The following is a 13722-nucleotide window of genomic DNA, read 5'->3' on the forward strand; positions in this document are numbered from 1 at the left end:
CAGAGACAGACCACAACAACCTGGAAAGCTCTTGGTTTTTCTTTTTTTTTTATTGGGGAAGGGGGCTTTTGACAGAGGACAAGTGCCATATCACTCAGTCCTCTGGGATGGTAATGATGACCTCCGGAGGGGCCAAACCCTCATTGGGGCAGAGTCTCTGTTGGGGGAGCTCCTGACTGAGGGAGTCTTGGGCAAGTGACTCCACAATAACCTCCGCGGAGCCCACCATTTCCTCTTCCTCCTCTTCCCCCAGTGCCTGGAGGGGCTGCAAAGCCGCCCCCACAGCCTTCTCGTCCTCGATGATCAGGTTGCGCAGCTTCCTCTGGCGGGGGTTGTAGTTTTCCACCCGGTCGTGGATCTCCATGTGGCGCCGCAGGTGGGCCTTTGGGAGAGCAAGAGGGAAAGGGCTGAGGCGCCTGAAGGCACAGAACTGAAGGAGGGCGAGGGCAGGGTAGTGCCTCCTTCACCATTTTTCACCCATCCACCCCTTGGAAAGCCAGAAAGCATGCAGGGGCAGACATGGGTTATTCCCTGCCATGCCCTACCTGCCGTGTGAATTTGTAGCCACATTCCGTACACTCAAACTTCCTCACTCCCTTGTGCCTCCGGACATGAACGCGCAGCTGCTCCACCGCTGGGAAGGGGAAAGCAAGGTGCCTGTTAGAGGGCTGTGTGTATCCCTGTCTCTGCCCCTAACTGTGAGGACTTCCTCATGTCCCACCACTGTGGCATCAAATAGAGGGACCTTCTAGATGCCCTCGTGGTACACTCATCCACACAGTTCCCAGGGGTGGGGCACATCTGTCTTTCTCCATTATCTTCCTGTTTTGGCAAGGGACCTGTTCCTGGCCCAAGCAGAGCCTGCAGCCTTGCCTCCAGCCACATTACCTTTGAAGGTTTTCCCGCAGATCTGGCAATAGTGGGGCCTGCCTTCCTGGTGCCGGCTGGCCACGTGCCGCAGGAGCGGGCCCCTCTCGGTGAACCTCTGTTCGCAGAACTCGCAGCTAAAGGGCCGCTCACCTGTGTGGGTCCGGTTGTGCTTATCCAGGCTTGCTGTTGATTGGGGAAGAAAACAAACTGATCAAGCAGGAGGAAGGGCCTTCTTGGACAAATGCGGTGTCTCACCCACTTCTTTAGCGTCCAGAGGATGCCACCTTTCCCATCTCGCTATTTGGCTGGGTGCCCACCCTCAGCCTCTTCCGCGCACAGTGCTCCTACCTTGGGTGCGGAAGGTCTTGCCACAGAGGTGGCACTGGAAGGGCTTCTCCCCAGTGTGGGTCCGGAGGTGCATGTTCAGATTGGCCTTCTGGGTGAAGGCGTGCTGGCAGAACTCACACACATAGGGCCGCTCGTTCCTGGCAGGGGACAGAGAAGCAGGCATACATGAGAGAAGCTGGCAGGGGCCACCCCAAACAGGATGCACCAGGTGATGGTCCCTCTGCCTCACCTGTGCTTGGCTTTGACATGCATCTGCAAGCCATTGCGGCTGGAGGCCCGGTGGCCGCATTCCTCGCAGACAAAGAGCTTTTCTCCACGGTGCTTGAAGGCCTCATGGAGGTAGAGCTCCATCCGGGAGAGAAAACACTTGGAGCACGCAGAGCACTGGCAGGGGAGGAAGATTTATGTGAGGAAGAAGCACAACCCAAGGAGGAGTGGCCCACTTTGCACCCCACTGACGCAGCCCTGCTCTTTCTCCAAGAGAGTCGCTATCTGGATGGGATATGGGGCACACCTGTGCAGCTCTTTCCTTTGTTTCGTTCTGCACAATTTAACCCTGAGAGCTATCTGTCAGCTGCATTGTCTTGGTGTACCCTGGGCAGAAGAATTTGCTACCTATGGTCTCATTTCTATCATGTGTTGGGGATGCTGGAACCTAGCGCCTCAAAAACTACAACCCTTTCCTCTGCTGCAGACCGCCTACTGCATCCACACAATGCCACTGAGACTTATCCTACCCCAGAGATGGGGATCATTTTTTTATTTTTATTTTTTGGTATCAAATAAAAGTTTGGGAAGGCCTGGCAGCAGTTGGGAACCCCCTCTCCAGCCCCACTTTCCCCAGGAGCTGGCTTACCGCGTGGGGCTTAGGGGCTCCGTGGTGTTTTATCAAGTGGCTCTGTAGATCCTTCTTCTGCATGAATTGCTGGGCACAAGAAGAGCACTAGGGATACAAAAACCACAAGTGAGCAACAGTCCAACCAGGGATACCTATTCTTTCTTTTGGAGATGCAGGAAGGAAAAGAGGAACAGCTGCAGATTTTAAAAAGAACTGGAAACTGAACATCCGCTTTAACTTAACATTTGCACATTGTTTTTTAACTATCCAATGCATGTTAATTGTCAGACAGAGCATTCTTGTTTCCCAAGCTTGTCACCTTCCGTGTCCCACTCCCACCCTCCAGTGATGCTCAAGGGCAAGGCAGGCTGACCTTGTAAGGCATTTCTCCCGTGTGGGTGACCATGTGCAGCCGCAGCTCCACCCGCTTCTTAAACACCTCTTGGCAAACAGAGCAGGGGAAAACCTGGAAGGGAACAGACACAGGGCAGCAAGAGAAGATGGAAAGAAGGGAGGGAGGGAAGGAGATATCCTCCCTTCTTATCTGTCTCCTAGTAAGAGAAGTGGGGCCAATTCCCAAGAGGGACCTACAGGGGAACCCAGGTCAGACGCCCCACTGGCACCTGCTCTGAGCGGTTCATGCAGTTCCTGGCCTCATGCTCCAGCAAGTTCTCCTTCCGAAAGTAGCACTTCCCGCACTTGGAGCACTCAAAGGGCTTCTCGCCGGTGTGTTTTCTGTCCGGAAGAAAAGAGGCAGGTTTGCTTGACCCACGGTGGAAACGGCAGGGGCCATAAAGCTACTCAAGAGGAACTCGTTTTGAAGAGCACACAGAGAGCCAGCTGAGTGTGAAGAATGCCTGTTACGTTACCTAGCTGGCTGTCACTTCCAGAGATGCTTGGATGGAACTTACAGTTTTGCATCTCTGCAGCTTCTTAAGCTTCTCACATAGAGAAGCTACACAATGCCTTACTAGCTGGATGTAATGCCTTTTATTTAAAATGGTAAAAACCCTTCTTTTGATACTTCATTGGCAAGAACTTACCTGTTATGCACTTTGAGATAGTATTTGCTAAGAAATGACTTGTGGCAGGTGGGGCACTCGACAGGGTCAGTGGTGCCCCTGCGGTTTCTCAGCAGCCCGGCTTCCAGTGTGTCGCTGTTTCCTGCTGCCTTGGAGCTAGCAGTGGGCTTCCTGGCTAAGGGAGTCCTCCTTTTGGTCCTGATGCTCTTCCTCCCAGGGACGTAATCCTCATCAGTTTCTTTCTTCCCTCTTCCAGCCCCCTCCTCTTCAGCAGGGATGCCATTTGAACCAGGAACCTCCTGCATTTCCTTTGGGAAAAACAAAGCATAATATCAGTCTAGTACAAGTGAAAGAAAGAGGCAATGATTGTGTTAATTACAACTCTCCCAATTATTTGGTTAACTATGTTGGTTCTTTTTAAAAAGGGGTCAAGTGCTGTAGAGACCCTACAGTAAATTTGGGGTGCCTTGGTCTTTGCAGAGGAAGGGAGTGCCAACTCCCACAATGATCAAAAACAGACATTCTCAGGCATAAGTCTGACTTCTGCCCTTGTGTGCCACTAAGAAGACATCGGCCTTTGTGTCCAGACCTGCGAGGGAGAACTGAATTCCTTCCAGAACATGGCACCTTCTCTATCTGGCAACTGAGTGTCCCAGAATCTTCTGCACAGTGCAGCTGCTCTGTGGGAAGCTGTGGGCAATGTGAAAGGGCATCCTCAATGACCCACAGCTGTGGAACAAGCAATAGCCTCAGAGCTTCCCCCCCAAATCCCCACCTCCCTGCAACAGGAACACAGCCCTCTCAGTGAGTTGCTCCCCATCTTCCCTGTGGTCATTCATGGACAAGCAGATCCCTCCTCTGGCTGCTTCTGTCTGTTTTCCTGTCCCTCTAAGGCACCGTCTTTCTCTAGCAGGACATGGGTTTGAGGGGGACAAAGGCAATCCCTAGCAGCACATGACTCCACACGCCACCTCGTGACTGGCGCCCAGGTCCTCGGCGACTTCTCTTTTCAATGGCCTTTTTAGTTCCTGACACTCCGGGGTGCCCTTTACTTCACCTGCATTGCTCAGTGCGTTTGTTTTGGGAGCCCTTCCCAGCCTTCCCCGGAGGAGGCGGGGGCTCTCCCCTTGGCCCTGGGCTTCGGGGCTCCCTTGGAGGCAGGGGCTCCGGCTGCGTTCCGGGACCGGGTCAGCGGGGGGTGCGGCAGCATCGGGAGCCAGCTCTCCGTGGGCATCCGCCACAACTGCGGCACAGACACTGCCTTCGTTCTCCTGGCGGTCCTGACCGCTGTCGTCCAAGCACGCAGGCTTGAACTCCTGGCACAGCTGAACCGCCTCGGGGATGCAGAGTTCCCTGGCGGCCTCCAGGAGCTTCTCTGAGTTCTCTGGGGTGACGTCCAAGTGCCCCGTGTAGAAGAAGTCGAGGAGGAGCGCAAAGATCTCCAGAAAGGTCTCTGGGAGGATGATTTTGCTGGAAGCGCCGTCATACAGGCTCTGGAAGAAGGAGCTGCAGCAGGCCAGCACGCTCCAGTGGGCCTTGAAGACCCGGCTGCCCACTGCCAGGGTGGCATCGCAGTACTGCCCGGTCTCCCGCTGCTTGTTGAGCTCCTGCAGGACTCGCACGCTGTGCTGGACAAAGGAGCCTTCCATGCTCTGCTGCAAGACAGAGAGAGAATGAGAGAGAGCAGGGAGTGACTAGAAATCTCTGTAAGAGGGGCTCAGCTTCTGTGCACCTAAACCTGAACCCCACTCCTTGGGGCTGGAGTCAGGGGGAGGAAGCCCCACAGACCCTTCCTAAGGGATCCAAGTAAAGCCTGGATGGAACTGGGGTCTTGCAGCACCTATGAGACAAACCCAAAGAAAGTGGCGCCCACAACAAACTCCAACTCCCAGAATTCCATAGCCTTCAGCCAGGGAGGCAGTTAAAGCGGTGCCAAACCAGGTTATTTCTCTAGTGTGGATGTAGCCTTAGTCCCAAAGCTGCCACAACCTTCAGGTCTCCTCCGCACCTGCGAAAAGGGACCTCTCTCTCTCTCTCTCTCTTGGAAAGCTGTTGAGTCCAAGGACAGCCTCCGCTGCAGAAGTCTCTCCTCCTCTGCCTCCTCCTTTTCCTTCTTTCCTTCTAGCCTTTTCTGTGCCGAAAGGGATGGTCCTCCGTCAATGAGGCGGCTGCCTCAGTCGGTGTCTCTGCTGCTGCTACAATGGACAAACAAGGCAATGGGTGAGTAATCATTAGACTATATCATCATGACCATTAATCATTAAATCACCATTTACTTATTAAATCTCCATTTGCTTTGGCAGCCAGTCAGTGAGATGTCTGGTTAAATAACCAAATTACATCTAAATGCACATCTGGATGAGGTAAACCTCATTTTGACAGATGTTTCTGGGGCAGTTTTGGGGATCCCACCCCCTTTCTGCCCCCCCAAATAAAGAGATCTAAAGGGGAGACCACCCTCTTCCTCCCCTCCAGCCTCAATTTGGGGATGAAAAGGCCCAGCTGGGGGTCCGCAGGGCCCCTGCCCGCCCACCTCGCCTCCTTTTCCGCCCTTTTCCTTCTCTGCCACCTTTAGGGAGAGGAGGGGAACCAAAGCGCCGCCATCTTGGGCCGACGCAGGGCGCGTGACGTCAGCGCGGCGGGGAAGAAGGGCTCTCAAGGGTGGGGCTATGCTAATGAGGGGGCGGGGCTACGCCAGAAGCAGGCTCCCCTTTTCAGCCCTAGTGCGCATGCGCGCGTATGCTTAACCGTCTCAGTCTGAGTCTCTCTCTCTCTCTGGATAGTTATATATTTTGCTTTGCTTTGTTTTGTTATTTATTTATTTACCTTTATTTCATTTATATCCCGCTTTTCTCCCCAAAGCGCCTCGCAGATAAAACGCCCACAATGTCAAGGGCCATGGACAGAGGAGGAGGCGGAGGAGGATGCAGATGCAGCCTGTGGCAATCTCCTACAGAACCCCTGGGATTTGTAGTTTGGAGAGGCACCTCTTGGGCAGAAAAAAGGGCCTTATAGAGCCACAAATCCCAGGATTCCAGAGTGGCAGCTCTTTAAAGAGATGCCAAGTGGAATAATCCTACAGTGCAACAATGCAGTTTGACACCCCATTAACTGCCATGGCTGAATATCGATTCTGGGATTTGTAGTTCTGTGAGATGTTTAGCTTTCTCTGTCAAAGGACTCTGGTGATCCCAGGGCTCCATAGGATGGAAAGAAAGGGCTGCCAGGTCCTTGGAGAGGCAGAGAAAGAGGCAGGGCAGACTACCAAGACAAGTCTGTTCATATTGCCTTTCGTTCATGTGAAGAGAGATGCACAAGCCGCTGGCGCACAACAACCGCCGGGCGCAAGCGCATGGAAGGTACATCCAGGGCAATGCAAGTCTACCGGTGTTAACATCGCCATTGGTCACTGACTGGGAAAGTCAATAGCTGGGGCTGCCATGGTCAGCATTTTAAAAACGCATGGCTTGATTCATCTGCATCTCAGGGCCAGCCTTTTAATGGAGAGATCGATAGGAGCCGGGGCTCAAGGGGCTCACAGCTGCAAGGTCCAAAATGGATATCGCCCCAAACACAACAAGCCTGTAATGTTAAAACAGTCTCTGAATTAAAAGACTATTGAAGGAAACACATCAGTGGTTGCCATTGTTTTATTAGGAAATGAAAAGAGGAGGGGTACAAGCCTGCCTTCCCAATTGGAAATTTTCCTGTGTCCCCCAAATTCCTAGCATTGCAGAGAATAATAATAATACATTAACTACTACACTGAAACCATTCACATCTAGGGAAAATTCATGGGGAGGGGGAGAAAAGGCGTTTGGCCCAATACCCCTGTTTGAGTCAGCCATTTCTAAATACTTAACTGAAGTTTTAAGTTACAGCAATGATAGAAATTTGGGAAACGAAGAGGAATTTCATGGAGGGGAAGAACTCTGTTTGGGGCAGGGAGGGCACTGCTTTCATTCCCCCTAAAGCTACCCCTCCTGAGTTAATGGAGGGCAAGCCATTTTTGCCCTTTGGCAATGGAAGTAACTGGGGCATTTTGAAAGCAGACTGTCCCTGCCAGATCCAGACCCTCTTCCCCTGCCCTCTGTACTGCCTTTTGAATTGTGGTGCAGACTAGCCCCATGGCAGCGGACTGCCTCCCTCCTCAGCCTGCCAGGTTTGTCCTCTTGGTGTAACTCTGGATGGACATCTGGAAATGCTCGTTGGTGTTGCGCTCCGAGTGGAAGAGGATGATGTAGGCCTTGGGAGCGAAGTAGCCCCCGAAGACCCCAGCGAGGGTGCAGAGGTGGGAGGTGACATAAAAGGCGATCAGGTAGCGGCCCTGGTAGATCTGACGGACGATACTGTAGCAGACGAAGGAGACAAAGTAGACCAGGAGGCTGAAGGTGATGCATTTGGCCTCGCTGTAGCTGCTGGGCAGGTCCTTCCCCAGGTAGCTGACCACAAAGCAGGCCACCCCCAGGAGGCCATTGTAGATGATGCCGCTCAAAGTCAGGATGCTGTCCATGGTGGAGCACACCAGGAAAATCAGCTTCGGGGAGATGTTGTAGTCCTGGAGGGGAGCCGGGAGGTCGATGCTGAGGGAGATGAGGGCCAAAAGGCCCTGCAGGCTAGTGAGGACCACAATGAGGAGGTGGGGGCCGTGGTAACGCTGCCAGGCCTCATAGAGGCTGGGGGCTTTGGTGGCCATCTTGAAGATGATAACAATCTGGACAGAGCGGGCCACCATACAGGCGAGGCAGAGGCTGAAGCTGATATTGTACAGCGGGAACCTCAGTGGGCAGTTCAGCCTCCCTGGCACTCCGAAGTTGCAGTACAGGCTGAGGGTGGCACCGGCCAGGGCACCCAGCATGGCGAAGGAGAGACGGCCCCCGGCTGACCGCACCACTGGGGTCTCCAAGTTGCGGGAGAAGAAGAAGGCTGTGCTGGCCATGAGCGAGAGCAGAAGGGTGGTGATGGCCAAGAGGGTCAGAGAGATGGGGTCAGCCCAGGGCAGGAAGATGACTGTGCGTTCGAAACAGGCCTCGCTCTTGGCGGGGGACCACTGGCCCTTCCTGCACGTCTGACAGGTGTAGAGGTCTGTGGGTCGAGAGCAGAGGTCAGCAGAGGCATGTGCTTTATCACAATCATCATCAACAACATGTTATGATTTATTTAATCCCCTCCAAATGGCTATGTCATCCCATTTTCTCAGCTGTTCTTAAAATATCCCACATTCTCTCTCCTCCTGCTGCTTTTCCCTTTCATCCTCAGCTTGCTTCAGTTGCTGCAAACTGAGTTCAAAGTGCAGAAGTATTTTACGCTCCATTAACTCAGCAGGATTGAGAGGAGCAGGATGTTGGGGCAGAAACTTGCCTTTCTCATGAGGTTCAGGCAAAACAAAACTGCTGACGCCTCTTATGTGTTCTTCCATATGGATACCTTTTTCCATTTTGACCACACTCAGCACATTGCAGCAAAAATAGTCAAGAGCTCTGTACTGTTTTCTGTTTAAAAATTCAGTGGCAAATTAATCCAAGTTACTTGCCCCATCCCAGCTGACCAGTGGGGTTTTTGCCGCATCACACCGAAGCACCCTTACCATAGGGTGGGGTGTGTGGGGAAACAGCCTCTATGCCATCACCAGCCTGCATTGGCTCACAGGGCATTTCCATGTTGCTTCCCCTTTGGCAGCGCTTGGCAGGAGACCTTCCTCTCTCTGGTCATGGTCCGCTTGGCCAGGCCTTCCTCCCCGAGGATGCAGGTGTGTAACCACAGTGCCAAGCCCCGTGCCACTGCACCTGACGAGCTCATATTGAAACCACCCTTGCTTCCTGGGGCCTCCGGTGCCACATCCACTGGGCAAGATAGCGGGGGCTCAGCAAGGATGCAGAATTTGCATGAAAGGGGTCATTCCCAAGTCTATGGTCAATGGGGCAAATCCCAGGGCAGCAAGACTGGGGGTTAGACCTGGGCAATGCCTCCCCCCCCCACACACACACATTGTTTTTTTACTCCTGTCCCAGAATAAAAATCCCCTCCTATTCCTTTGGGATAAAAGAAAGAAAACAATCATCAGGACAATCCCATCTCTAAGGGGTTTAGATTCTCCTCTAAAACAAGCTGGGGGGGCCCACTCACTGTTTTAGCCAAAGATCCAGTTTGGGACATGAGGCATACTACAGCCAGCTCATCTCATGCGGATGTCTGTGTTTCCTGCGTCCACTCACCGCTTTTGTTCAAGAAGGTCCCCGGCAAACAGGCCACACAGTGGAAGCAGCAGCGGTGCATGCCCTGCAGCACTTTCTGCTCCCCAACATCACAGTCTTTAGAACAGACTGAGACAGGAACCTAGAAAGGAGAAGGGCGAAGGTCAGGCAGCAGACGATGCTGGATCCATGGGGCACACTTGCAACTGCCACTCTTGCGATCTGTAAGACAGGATGGGATCTGCGTACCTGCTTTTGACACACCTGGGCATGGGTCCTTACCTGGTTATCCTCCGTTTGCCATTGAATCTTCTCTCTGTCGATGCTCAGGTGGTCTGGAGGGTTGAAGGAGCCAATCACCCTGTAGTTCCAGTCTTGACCTTCCCACATCCACAAGACCAAGTCATAGCCTCCCAGGGTGTCTCCGTTGGCATCAAAATAGACCTGCCTTTGGTAGAGGCTGAAGTTCACACGTTTTACTTCCCTCAGGAGCTACAAAAGAAATAGGAAGGGCCATTGAAACCCGATTTTGGAATAGCATTAAATGTCGTGACTCCTGCTCTGTCAAAAAAAAACCTGTTACAAAGGACACAGAGAGAATTATGTTCTCAATTCCATATTATGGAACACAGTTTTCCTGGGGAGAAGTGATGACTAGTTGCGTGGTGAAGACATAACACTAAAGTCTTAGCTCTTAGGTTGGATGGCTCTTGAAAGATGGGCAGTTTTGTTTAAAAAGACCGAAAGAAAGAAAGAAAGAAAGAAAGAAAGAAAGACCAGGATTTAAGTTGTCCAACAAAGGCAAATAAATAAATAAGCTTTTCAAAATGTGCTCAGCACCACTGTTTCCAGAAAATTTAGTATTCTGGGAAATATGGTCAGTTTGCATTAATGCCTATGCCTGACACACCTGCCAAGGATAGACGGTCCCTTTGTGGCACAGCCCTGTATGGCATCCCAGCAGGCGATGGAGGCCATGTCCCACCGCATACACGGCAGAATACACGCTGAAAGCCCCCTGCATGTCATACGGGGACGGCTCCCATTCGGTCACTGAGTCCGGCCTGCAGAAGTGGGAACATGGCTGGCTGCACGTTTCTCTACAGTTCTGACAAGATGTGGCTTTGGCATCACTGAGGCTGGAGTGCTCAGCCTTGGCTCTTGCGGATTCTGCAAAGTCCGCTTCAAACTCCTTCAGTCCTGGAAGCTGGGCCTGCTTGACCGACACCCCAATCACAGTCCCAATGCTCCAGATGCCAGGGATCTCCCAGATGTCTGTGGACAATGACCAGTCCTCTGTGCCAACCCATATCTTCCCAGTCACATTCTGCTGGATGGCCTCCTGGAAGAAAGACCTGACGCTGTGTTTGTTGGAGAAGAGGATGACCACCTTGGCGCTGGAGGCCACCACGTCCAGGATGATCCTGGCCAAGACCTCCCTGGTGGCGTCCTTGTTGACAGGAAGGATCCCCTGGTAAGCAAAGCAGATGCCCGCTTGAGGGGTGGCCTCGCGCAGCATCTGCAGCCCCTGGCGGCCATAGTTGTTGTCGCTGCCCAGGACGGCCACCCAGGTCCAGTGGAACGCTGACAGCAGGCGCACAAGGACATCCACCTGCAGGCGGTCGCTGGGGACAGTGCGCAGGAAGGAGGGGAAGATGCGCTTCTGGCTCAGCGTGCGGCTGGTGGCTTCATAGCTCACCTGGAAGAGAGGAGGGAAACCTGAACTGCAAGGGGCAGGAGGAGCCATCCGTTGCCTCCCTGGACTCCGCGCCCCAGGATCCCACGGAAGCCGGCCATGGCGGTTACGGTGGGATCAGACTGCTGTATCTGCGCCACTTGAAAGAGGCAGAAAGAACAGAAACAGCATCAGCAGCTCACACTTGCAGGCGATGGCAGTTATAAAGCTCCTGCCAAAAGCAAAAACAGAGCCGTTTTTGTAATGGTTTTAATTCTTTGGAGTTTAGTTGCACTCTAAACACGGCTTTCTATATAAATTCACTTATGTCTTTGCAAGTGACTAACTATATTTGCATTAATTTTTAAAGATGGTCTGTCTGGGAAATCAGTATATATGCATCTGAGAAGGAAGACTCAGGTCTATAAGAGCTCATGCTACCAGCTTCCCTTTGCATACTGCTTTAATTTTTGCAAGATGCATTGAGTGTCAATATTGAGGAACAAATTCAGCTGGAGCCATCCCAGGACCAAGAATCCAGAGCCCCATGGCTGGATAACAGATAGACCTCTCCCATCAGGTGAAGCCACTGGAAGATGGATCCTGTGTGTGTGTCATATTGGACACCAAACTGCGCAGACATGACCCAAGTCCCCAGATGAAAGAACAGGTCAAGTGTGTGGCTAGTGGAAAAGTTTATTGTCCCAGTCTGTTCCCAACCTTAAGCCATGAAAATGAAGGATAAACCAGCAAGTGAGGCCTCCTAAACACATACTGTGCAACTGGACAGTGGCAAACATTCAGCTTTAATACTGACAAGACTTCTAAACCCATGGTCAGAGGTCCAGACTTCTTGCCTACCATTGGGGATTTGGGGGCTTTACCTCTGGGACTTGGAAGATGCCCAGCAGGCTAGCGGTCAAGAGAGCTTCCTCACTGGAGTCCGGCCCGATCGCGGCCACTGCACTGGGCCTGTAAAAGGTGTAGTTGGCGGCCACTGCCACATCCCTGTGACCGCGGCAGCCATCTCCGCCTTGGGACAGGATGCTCAGTGTGGCGTACATGTTGGCTGAGGACCCGCACGTGTCGTAGATGGCATAGCCCAGCGTGACGTTGGGCAGGAGGTCGCTGGCGTTGTTGATTTCCTCCATGGCGAAGCGCATGGCCTGGACCAGGTAATAGCTGTGGCTGCTCCGGACGGTTGCACTGCCGGAGCATGAAAAGTCAGAGAGAAATAAAGGGCAGCAACAAAAAAGGAAGAACGGGGGACCTCTTCCACAAGACCCAAACCATTTAAACCAAGAGCGGGGATGTAAAAGCTGTGTCTAGAGAGATCTTGTAGCCCTTTGAGACTCACTGAAAGAAAGAAATTGGCAGCAGGAGCTTTCCTAGACTAAAGCCTCTTTCCTCAGATGCATTTAATGGAATGGAAAGCAAGGGACAGACCTATATATGCCACTAGTGTGTGAGAATGTCTGTTCAGATGTCATTCTCGCACACTAATGGCATATATAGGATGTCGTTCCCGTACACTAATGGCATATGGAGGTCTGTCCCTTGCTCTCCACTCCACCAAATGCACCTGAGGAAGTAGACGGAGGTCTAGGAAAGCTCCTGCCGCCAACTTCTCTCTTTCTTTGAGTCTCTCTGCCTTGCATCACTCACCTCTCGCAGACCTCCACCTGCGGCCTGGGCCTCTGGCTTGGGTTGGCGTTGCCTCGGTGGATGGGGAAGAGCCCTGCGAGCGCATAATCTCCGTCCAGCGCCAGAGGAGCCCAAGAAGAGGAGCCCCTGGAGCAGAAGAGGGACAAGAGGCAGAGGAGGAGCAGGAGAGCCATCCTGGGCAAAGGCGTCTCTGCCAAGTGGAGCCCTGGACGGAGCCCTCCCGCTTTGAAGGGCTGGCCAGGCATCATTTCCATTCCCTCGGAAGGAAGAGCGCCTGCGATGGAGAGCAACAGGCAAATCCTGGGGCTTGGCTTCCCTATCGCCCTCCCTGCAGATTTGTATAACAGCCTCCTGGGGCTGGCCCTCAGTTGCAGCCTTTCCCCATTCCATCCGACTGCCCTGGGCCAGTGCTATGGAATCCTGGGAGTTGTAGTTTCTGGCCATGGGGCTCTGGTGCCGCAGGAAACTACAAATCCCAGGATGCCCCCAGCATGGAGCCATCATTTCTGCAGGGGAGTTGTGTGTGTGTGTCTTTCCTTTTCCTATCTCTGTGGGCCAGTGACGTCTTAGCCGCGAGCTCGAAACTGGAAGCTCGCGAGTGTAGCGCCCGCGCGCCGCTCTGTTTCCTCTCTCTATGCCTGACTTTGGCTCTTATTCTCGCGATATTTGGGGGCGTGTCTCGCGGGAGGAGGAGGAGGAGGAGGGCGTCGCTGTGGAGACGAGGCGCCCGGTGAGGATGGCGAAGGGCAGCTGGGGACTCCTGCGGCGGCACCAGAGGCGGCGGCTCCTCCGACGGGGCGCCCCGCGACGGCAAGCCGCTCCCCTGGGACGCGGGAGGCAGAAGGCGGAGCCCGGAGCAGGCGGAGGAGGAGACGCCTTGAGGGAGTTCGCCGCCTCCTTCGTGGCCGCGGGGCTCGTAACAGAGCCGAAGGAGGAGGAAAGGCCGGCCGGAGAGGCGCTGGTGGCGGCAGAGGCCCACGAAGGACGCGCTGCAGTGCTCTTGCCTCGAGGGACGGTGCGTGCGCCGGGGGCGGGGCCATGTAGAGACGGAGGCGGGGCCAGGCAGACCCTAAGGATCCCTCGGGGGGCGGTGGCCATGCAGATGAGGAG

General features: G+C 53.6%; 3 protein-coding genes across 5 annotated transcripts in view; 1 reads left to right on the forward strand and 2 right to left on the reverse strand.

The window, feature by feature from the left end:
• Positions 1 to 13: 13 nt before the first annotated feature.
• ZBTB48 (zinc finger and BTB domain containing 48) lies at positions 14 to 5224 on the reverse strand. 2 transcript variants are annotated; one of them, XM_042478750.1, is made up of 11 exons: positions 5087 to 5224; positions 4050 to 4733; positions 3100 to 3386; positions 2680 to 2791; positions 2430 to 2522; positions 2075 to 2161; positions 1448 to 1602; positions 1219 to 1355; positions 889 to 1053; positions 546 to 634; positions 14 to 382 (listed from the first exon to the last, which is right to left on the reverse strand). In XM_042478750.1, the coding sequence occupies exons 2-11, from the start codon at positions 4725 to 4727 to the stop codon at positions 95 to 97; spliced, it is 2091 nt and encodes a 696-aa protein (XP_042334684.1). In that variant the 5' UTR covers positions 4728 to 4733; positions 5087 to 5224; the 3' UTR covers positions 14 to 94. The 2 variants fall into 2 exon arrangements, with proteins under 2 accessions (XP_042334684.1, XP_042334685.1); XM_042478751.1 differs by having other exon boundaries at positions 4050 to 4730; positions 5087 to 5218.
• Positions 5225 to 6661: 1437 nt separating this feature from the next.
• TAS1R1 (taste 1 receptor member 1) lies at positions 6662 to 13275 on the reverse strand. The gene is made up of 6 exons (XM_042478749.1): positions 12613 to 13275; positions 11832 to 12153; positions 10183 to 10971; positions 9555 to 9764; positions 9294 to 9414; positions 6662 to 8163 (listed from the first exon to the last, which is right to left on the reverse strand). The coding sequence occupies exons 1-6, from the start codon at positions 12864 to 12866 to the stop codon at positions 7229 to 7231; spliced, it is 2631 nt and encodes an 876-aa protein (XP_042334683.1). The 5' UTR covers positions 12867 to 13275; the 3' UTR covers positions 6662 to 7228.
• Positions 13276 to 13348: 73 nt separating this feature from the next.
• NOL9 (nucleolar protein 9) overlaps positions 13349 to 13722 on the forward strand; it is a 5617-nt gene continuing 5243 nt past the window's right edge. For both annotated transcript variants that reach the window (XR_006104973.1, XM_042478752.1), the window contains exon 1: positions 13349 to 13627. Coding sequence is in view for 1 of the 2 variants with exons in the window: in XM_042478752.1 (XP_042334686.1) it covers positions 13349 to 13627 (279 nt within the window). In the remaining variant the exon portion in view is untranslated. The remainder of the gene's footprint in view (positions 13628 to 13722) is intronic.

Source organism: Sceloporus undulatus, chromosome 7, assembly GCF_019175285.1.
Source record: "Sceloporus undulatus isolate JIND9_A2432 ecotype Alabama chromosome 7, SceUnd_v1.1, whole genome shotgun sequence".
NCBI classification, from domain to species: domain Eukaryota; kingdom Metazoa; phylum Chordata; class Lepidosauria; order Squamata; family Phrynosomatidae; genus Sceloporus; species Sceloporus undulatus.

What these genes read in the sequence shown, in the direction of transcription:
- TAS1R1 (XM_042478749.1), bottom strand. Translation starts at nt 12,866, where the DNA reads ATGGAAATGATGCCTGGCCAGCCCTTCAAAGCGGGAGGGCTCCGTCCA. An exon ending in GGCAAACGGAGGATAACCAG is followed by an intron (nt 9,415 to 9,554) that starts GTAAGGACCCAT and finishes TCTCCTTTCTAG; the next exon opens with GTTCCTGTCTCAGTCTGTTC. An exon ending in GACCTTCTTGAACAAAAGCG is followed by an intron (nt 8,164 to 9,293) that starts GTGAGTGGACGC and finishes CTCGACCCACAG; the next exon opens with ACCTCTACACCTGTCAGACG.
- ZBTB48 (XM_042478750.1), bottom strand. Translation starts at nt 4,727, where the DNA reads ATGGAAGGCTCCTTTGTCCAGCACAGCGTGCGAGTCCTGCAGGAGCTC. An exon ending in ACCTGGGCGCCAGTCACGAG is followed by an intron (nt 3,387 to 4,049) that starts GTGGCGTGTGGA and finishes TTTTTCCCAAAG; the next exon opens with GAAATGCAGGAGGTTCCTGG. An exon ending in GAGCCCCTAAGCCCCACGCG is followed by an intron (nt 1,603 to 2,074) that starts GTAAGCCAGCTC and finishes CTCCCCTGCCAG; the next exon opens with TGCTCTGCGTGCTCCAAGTG.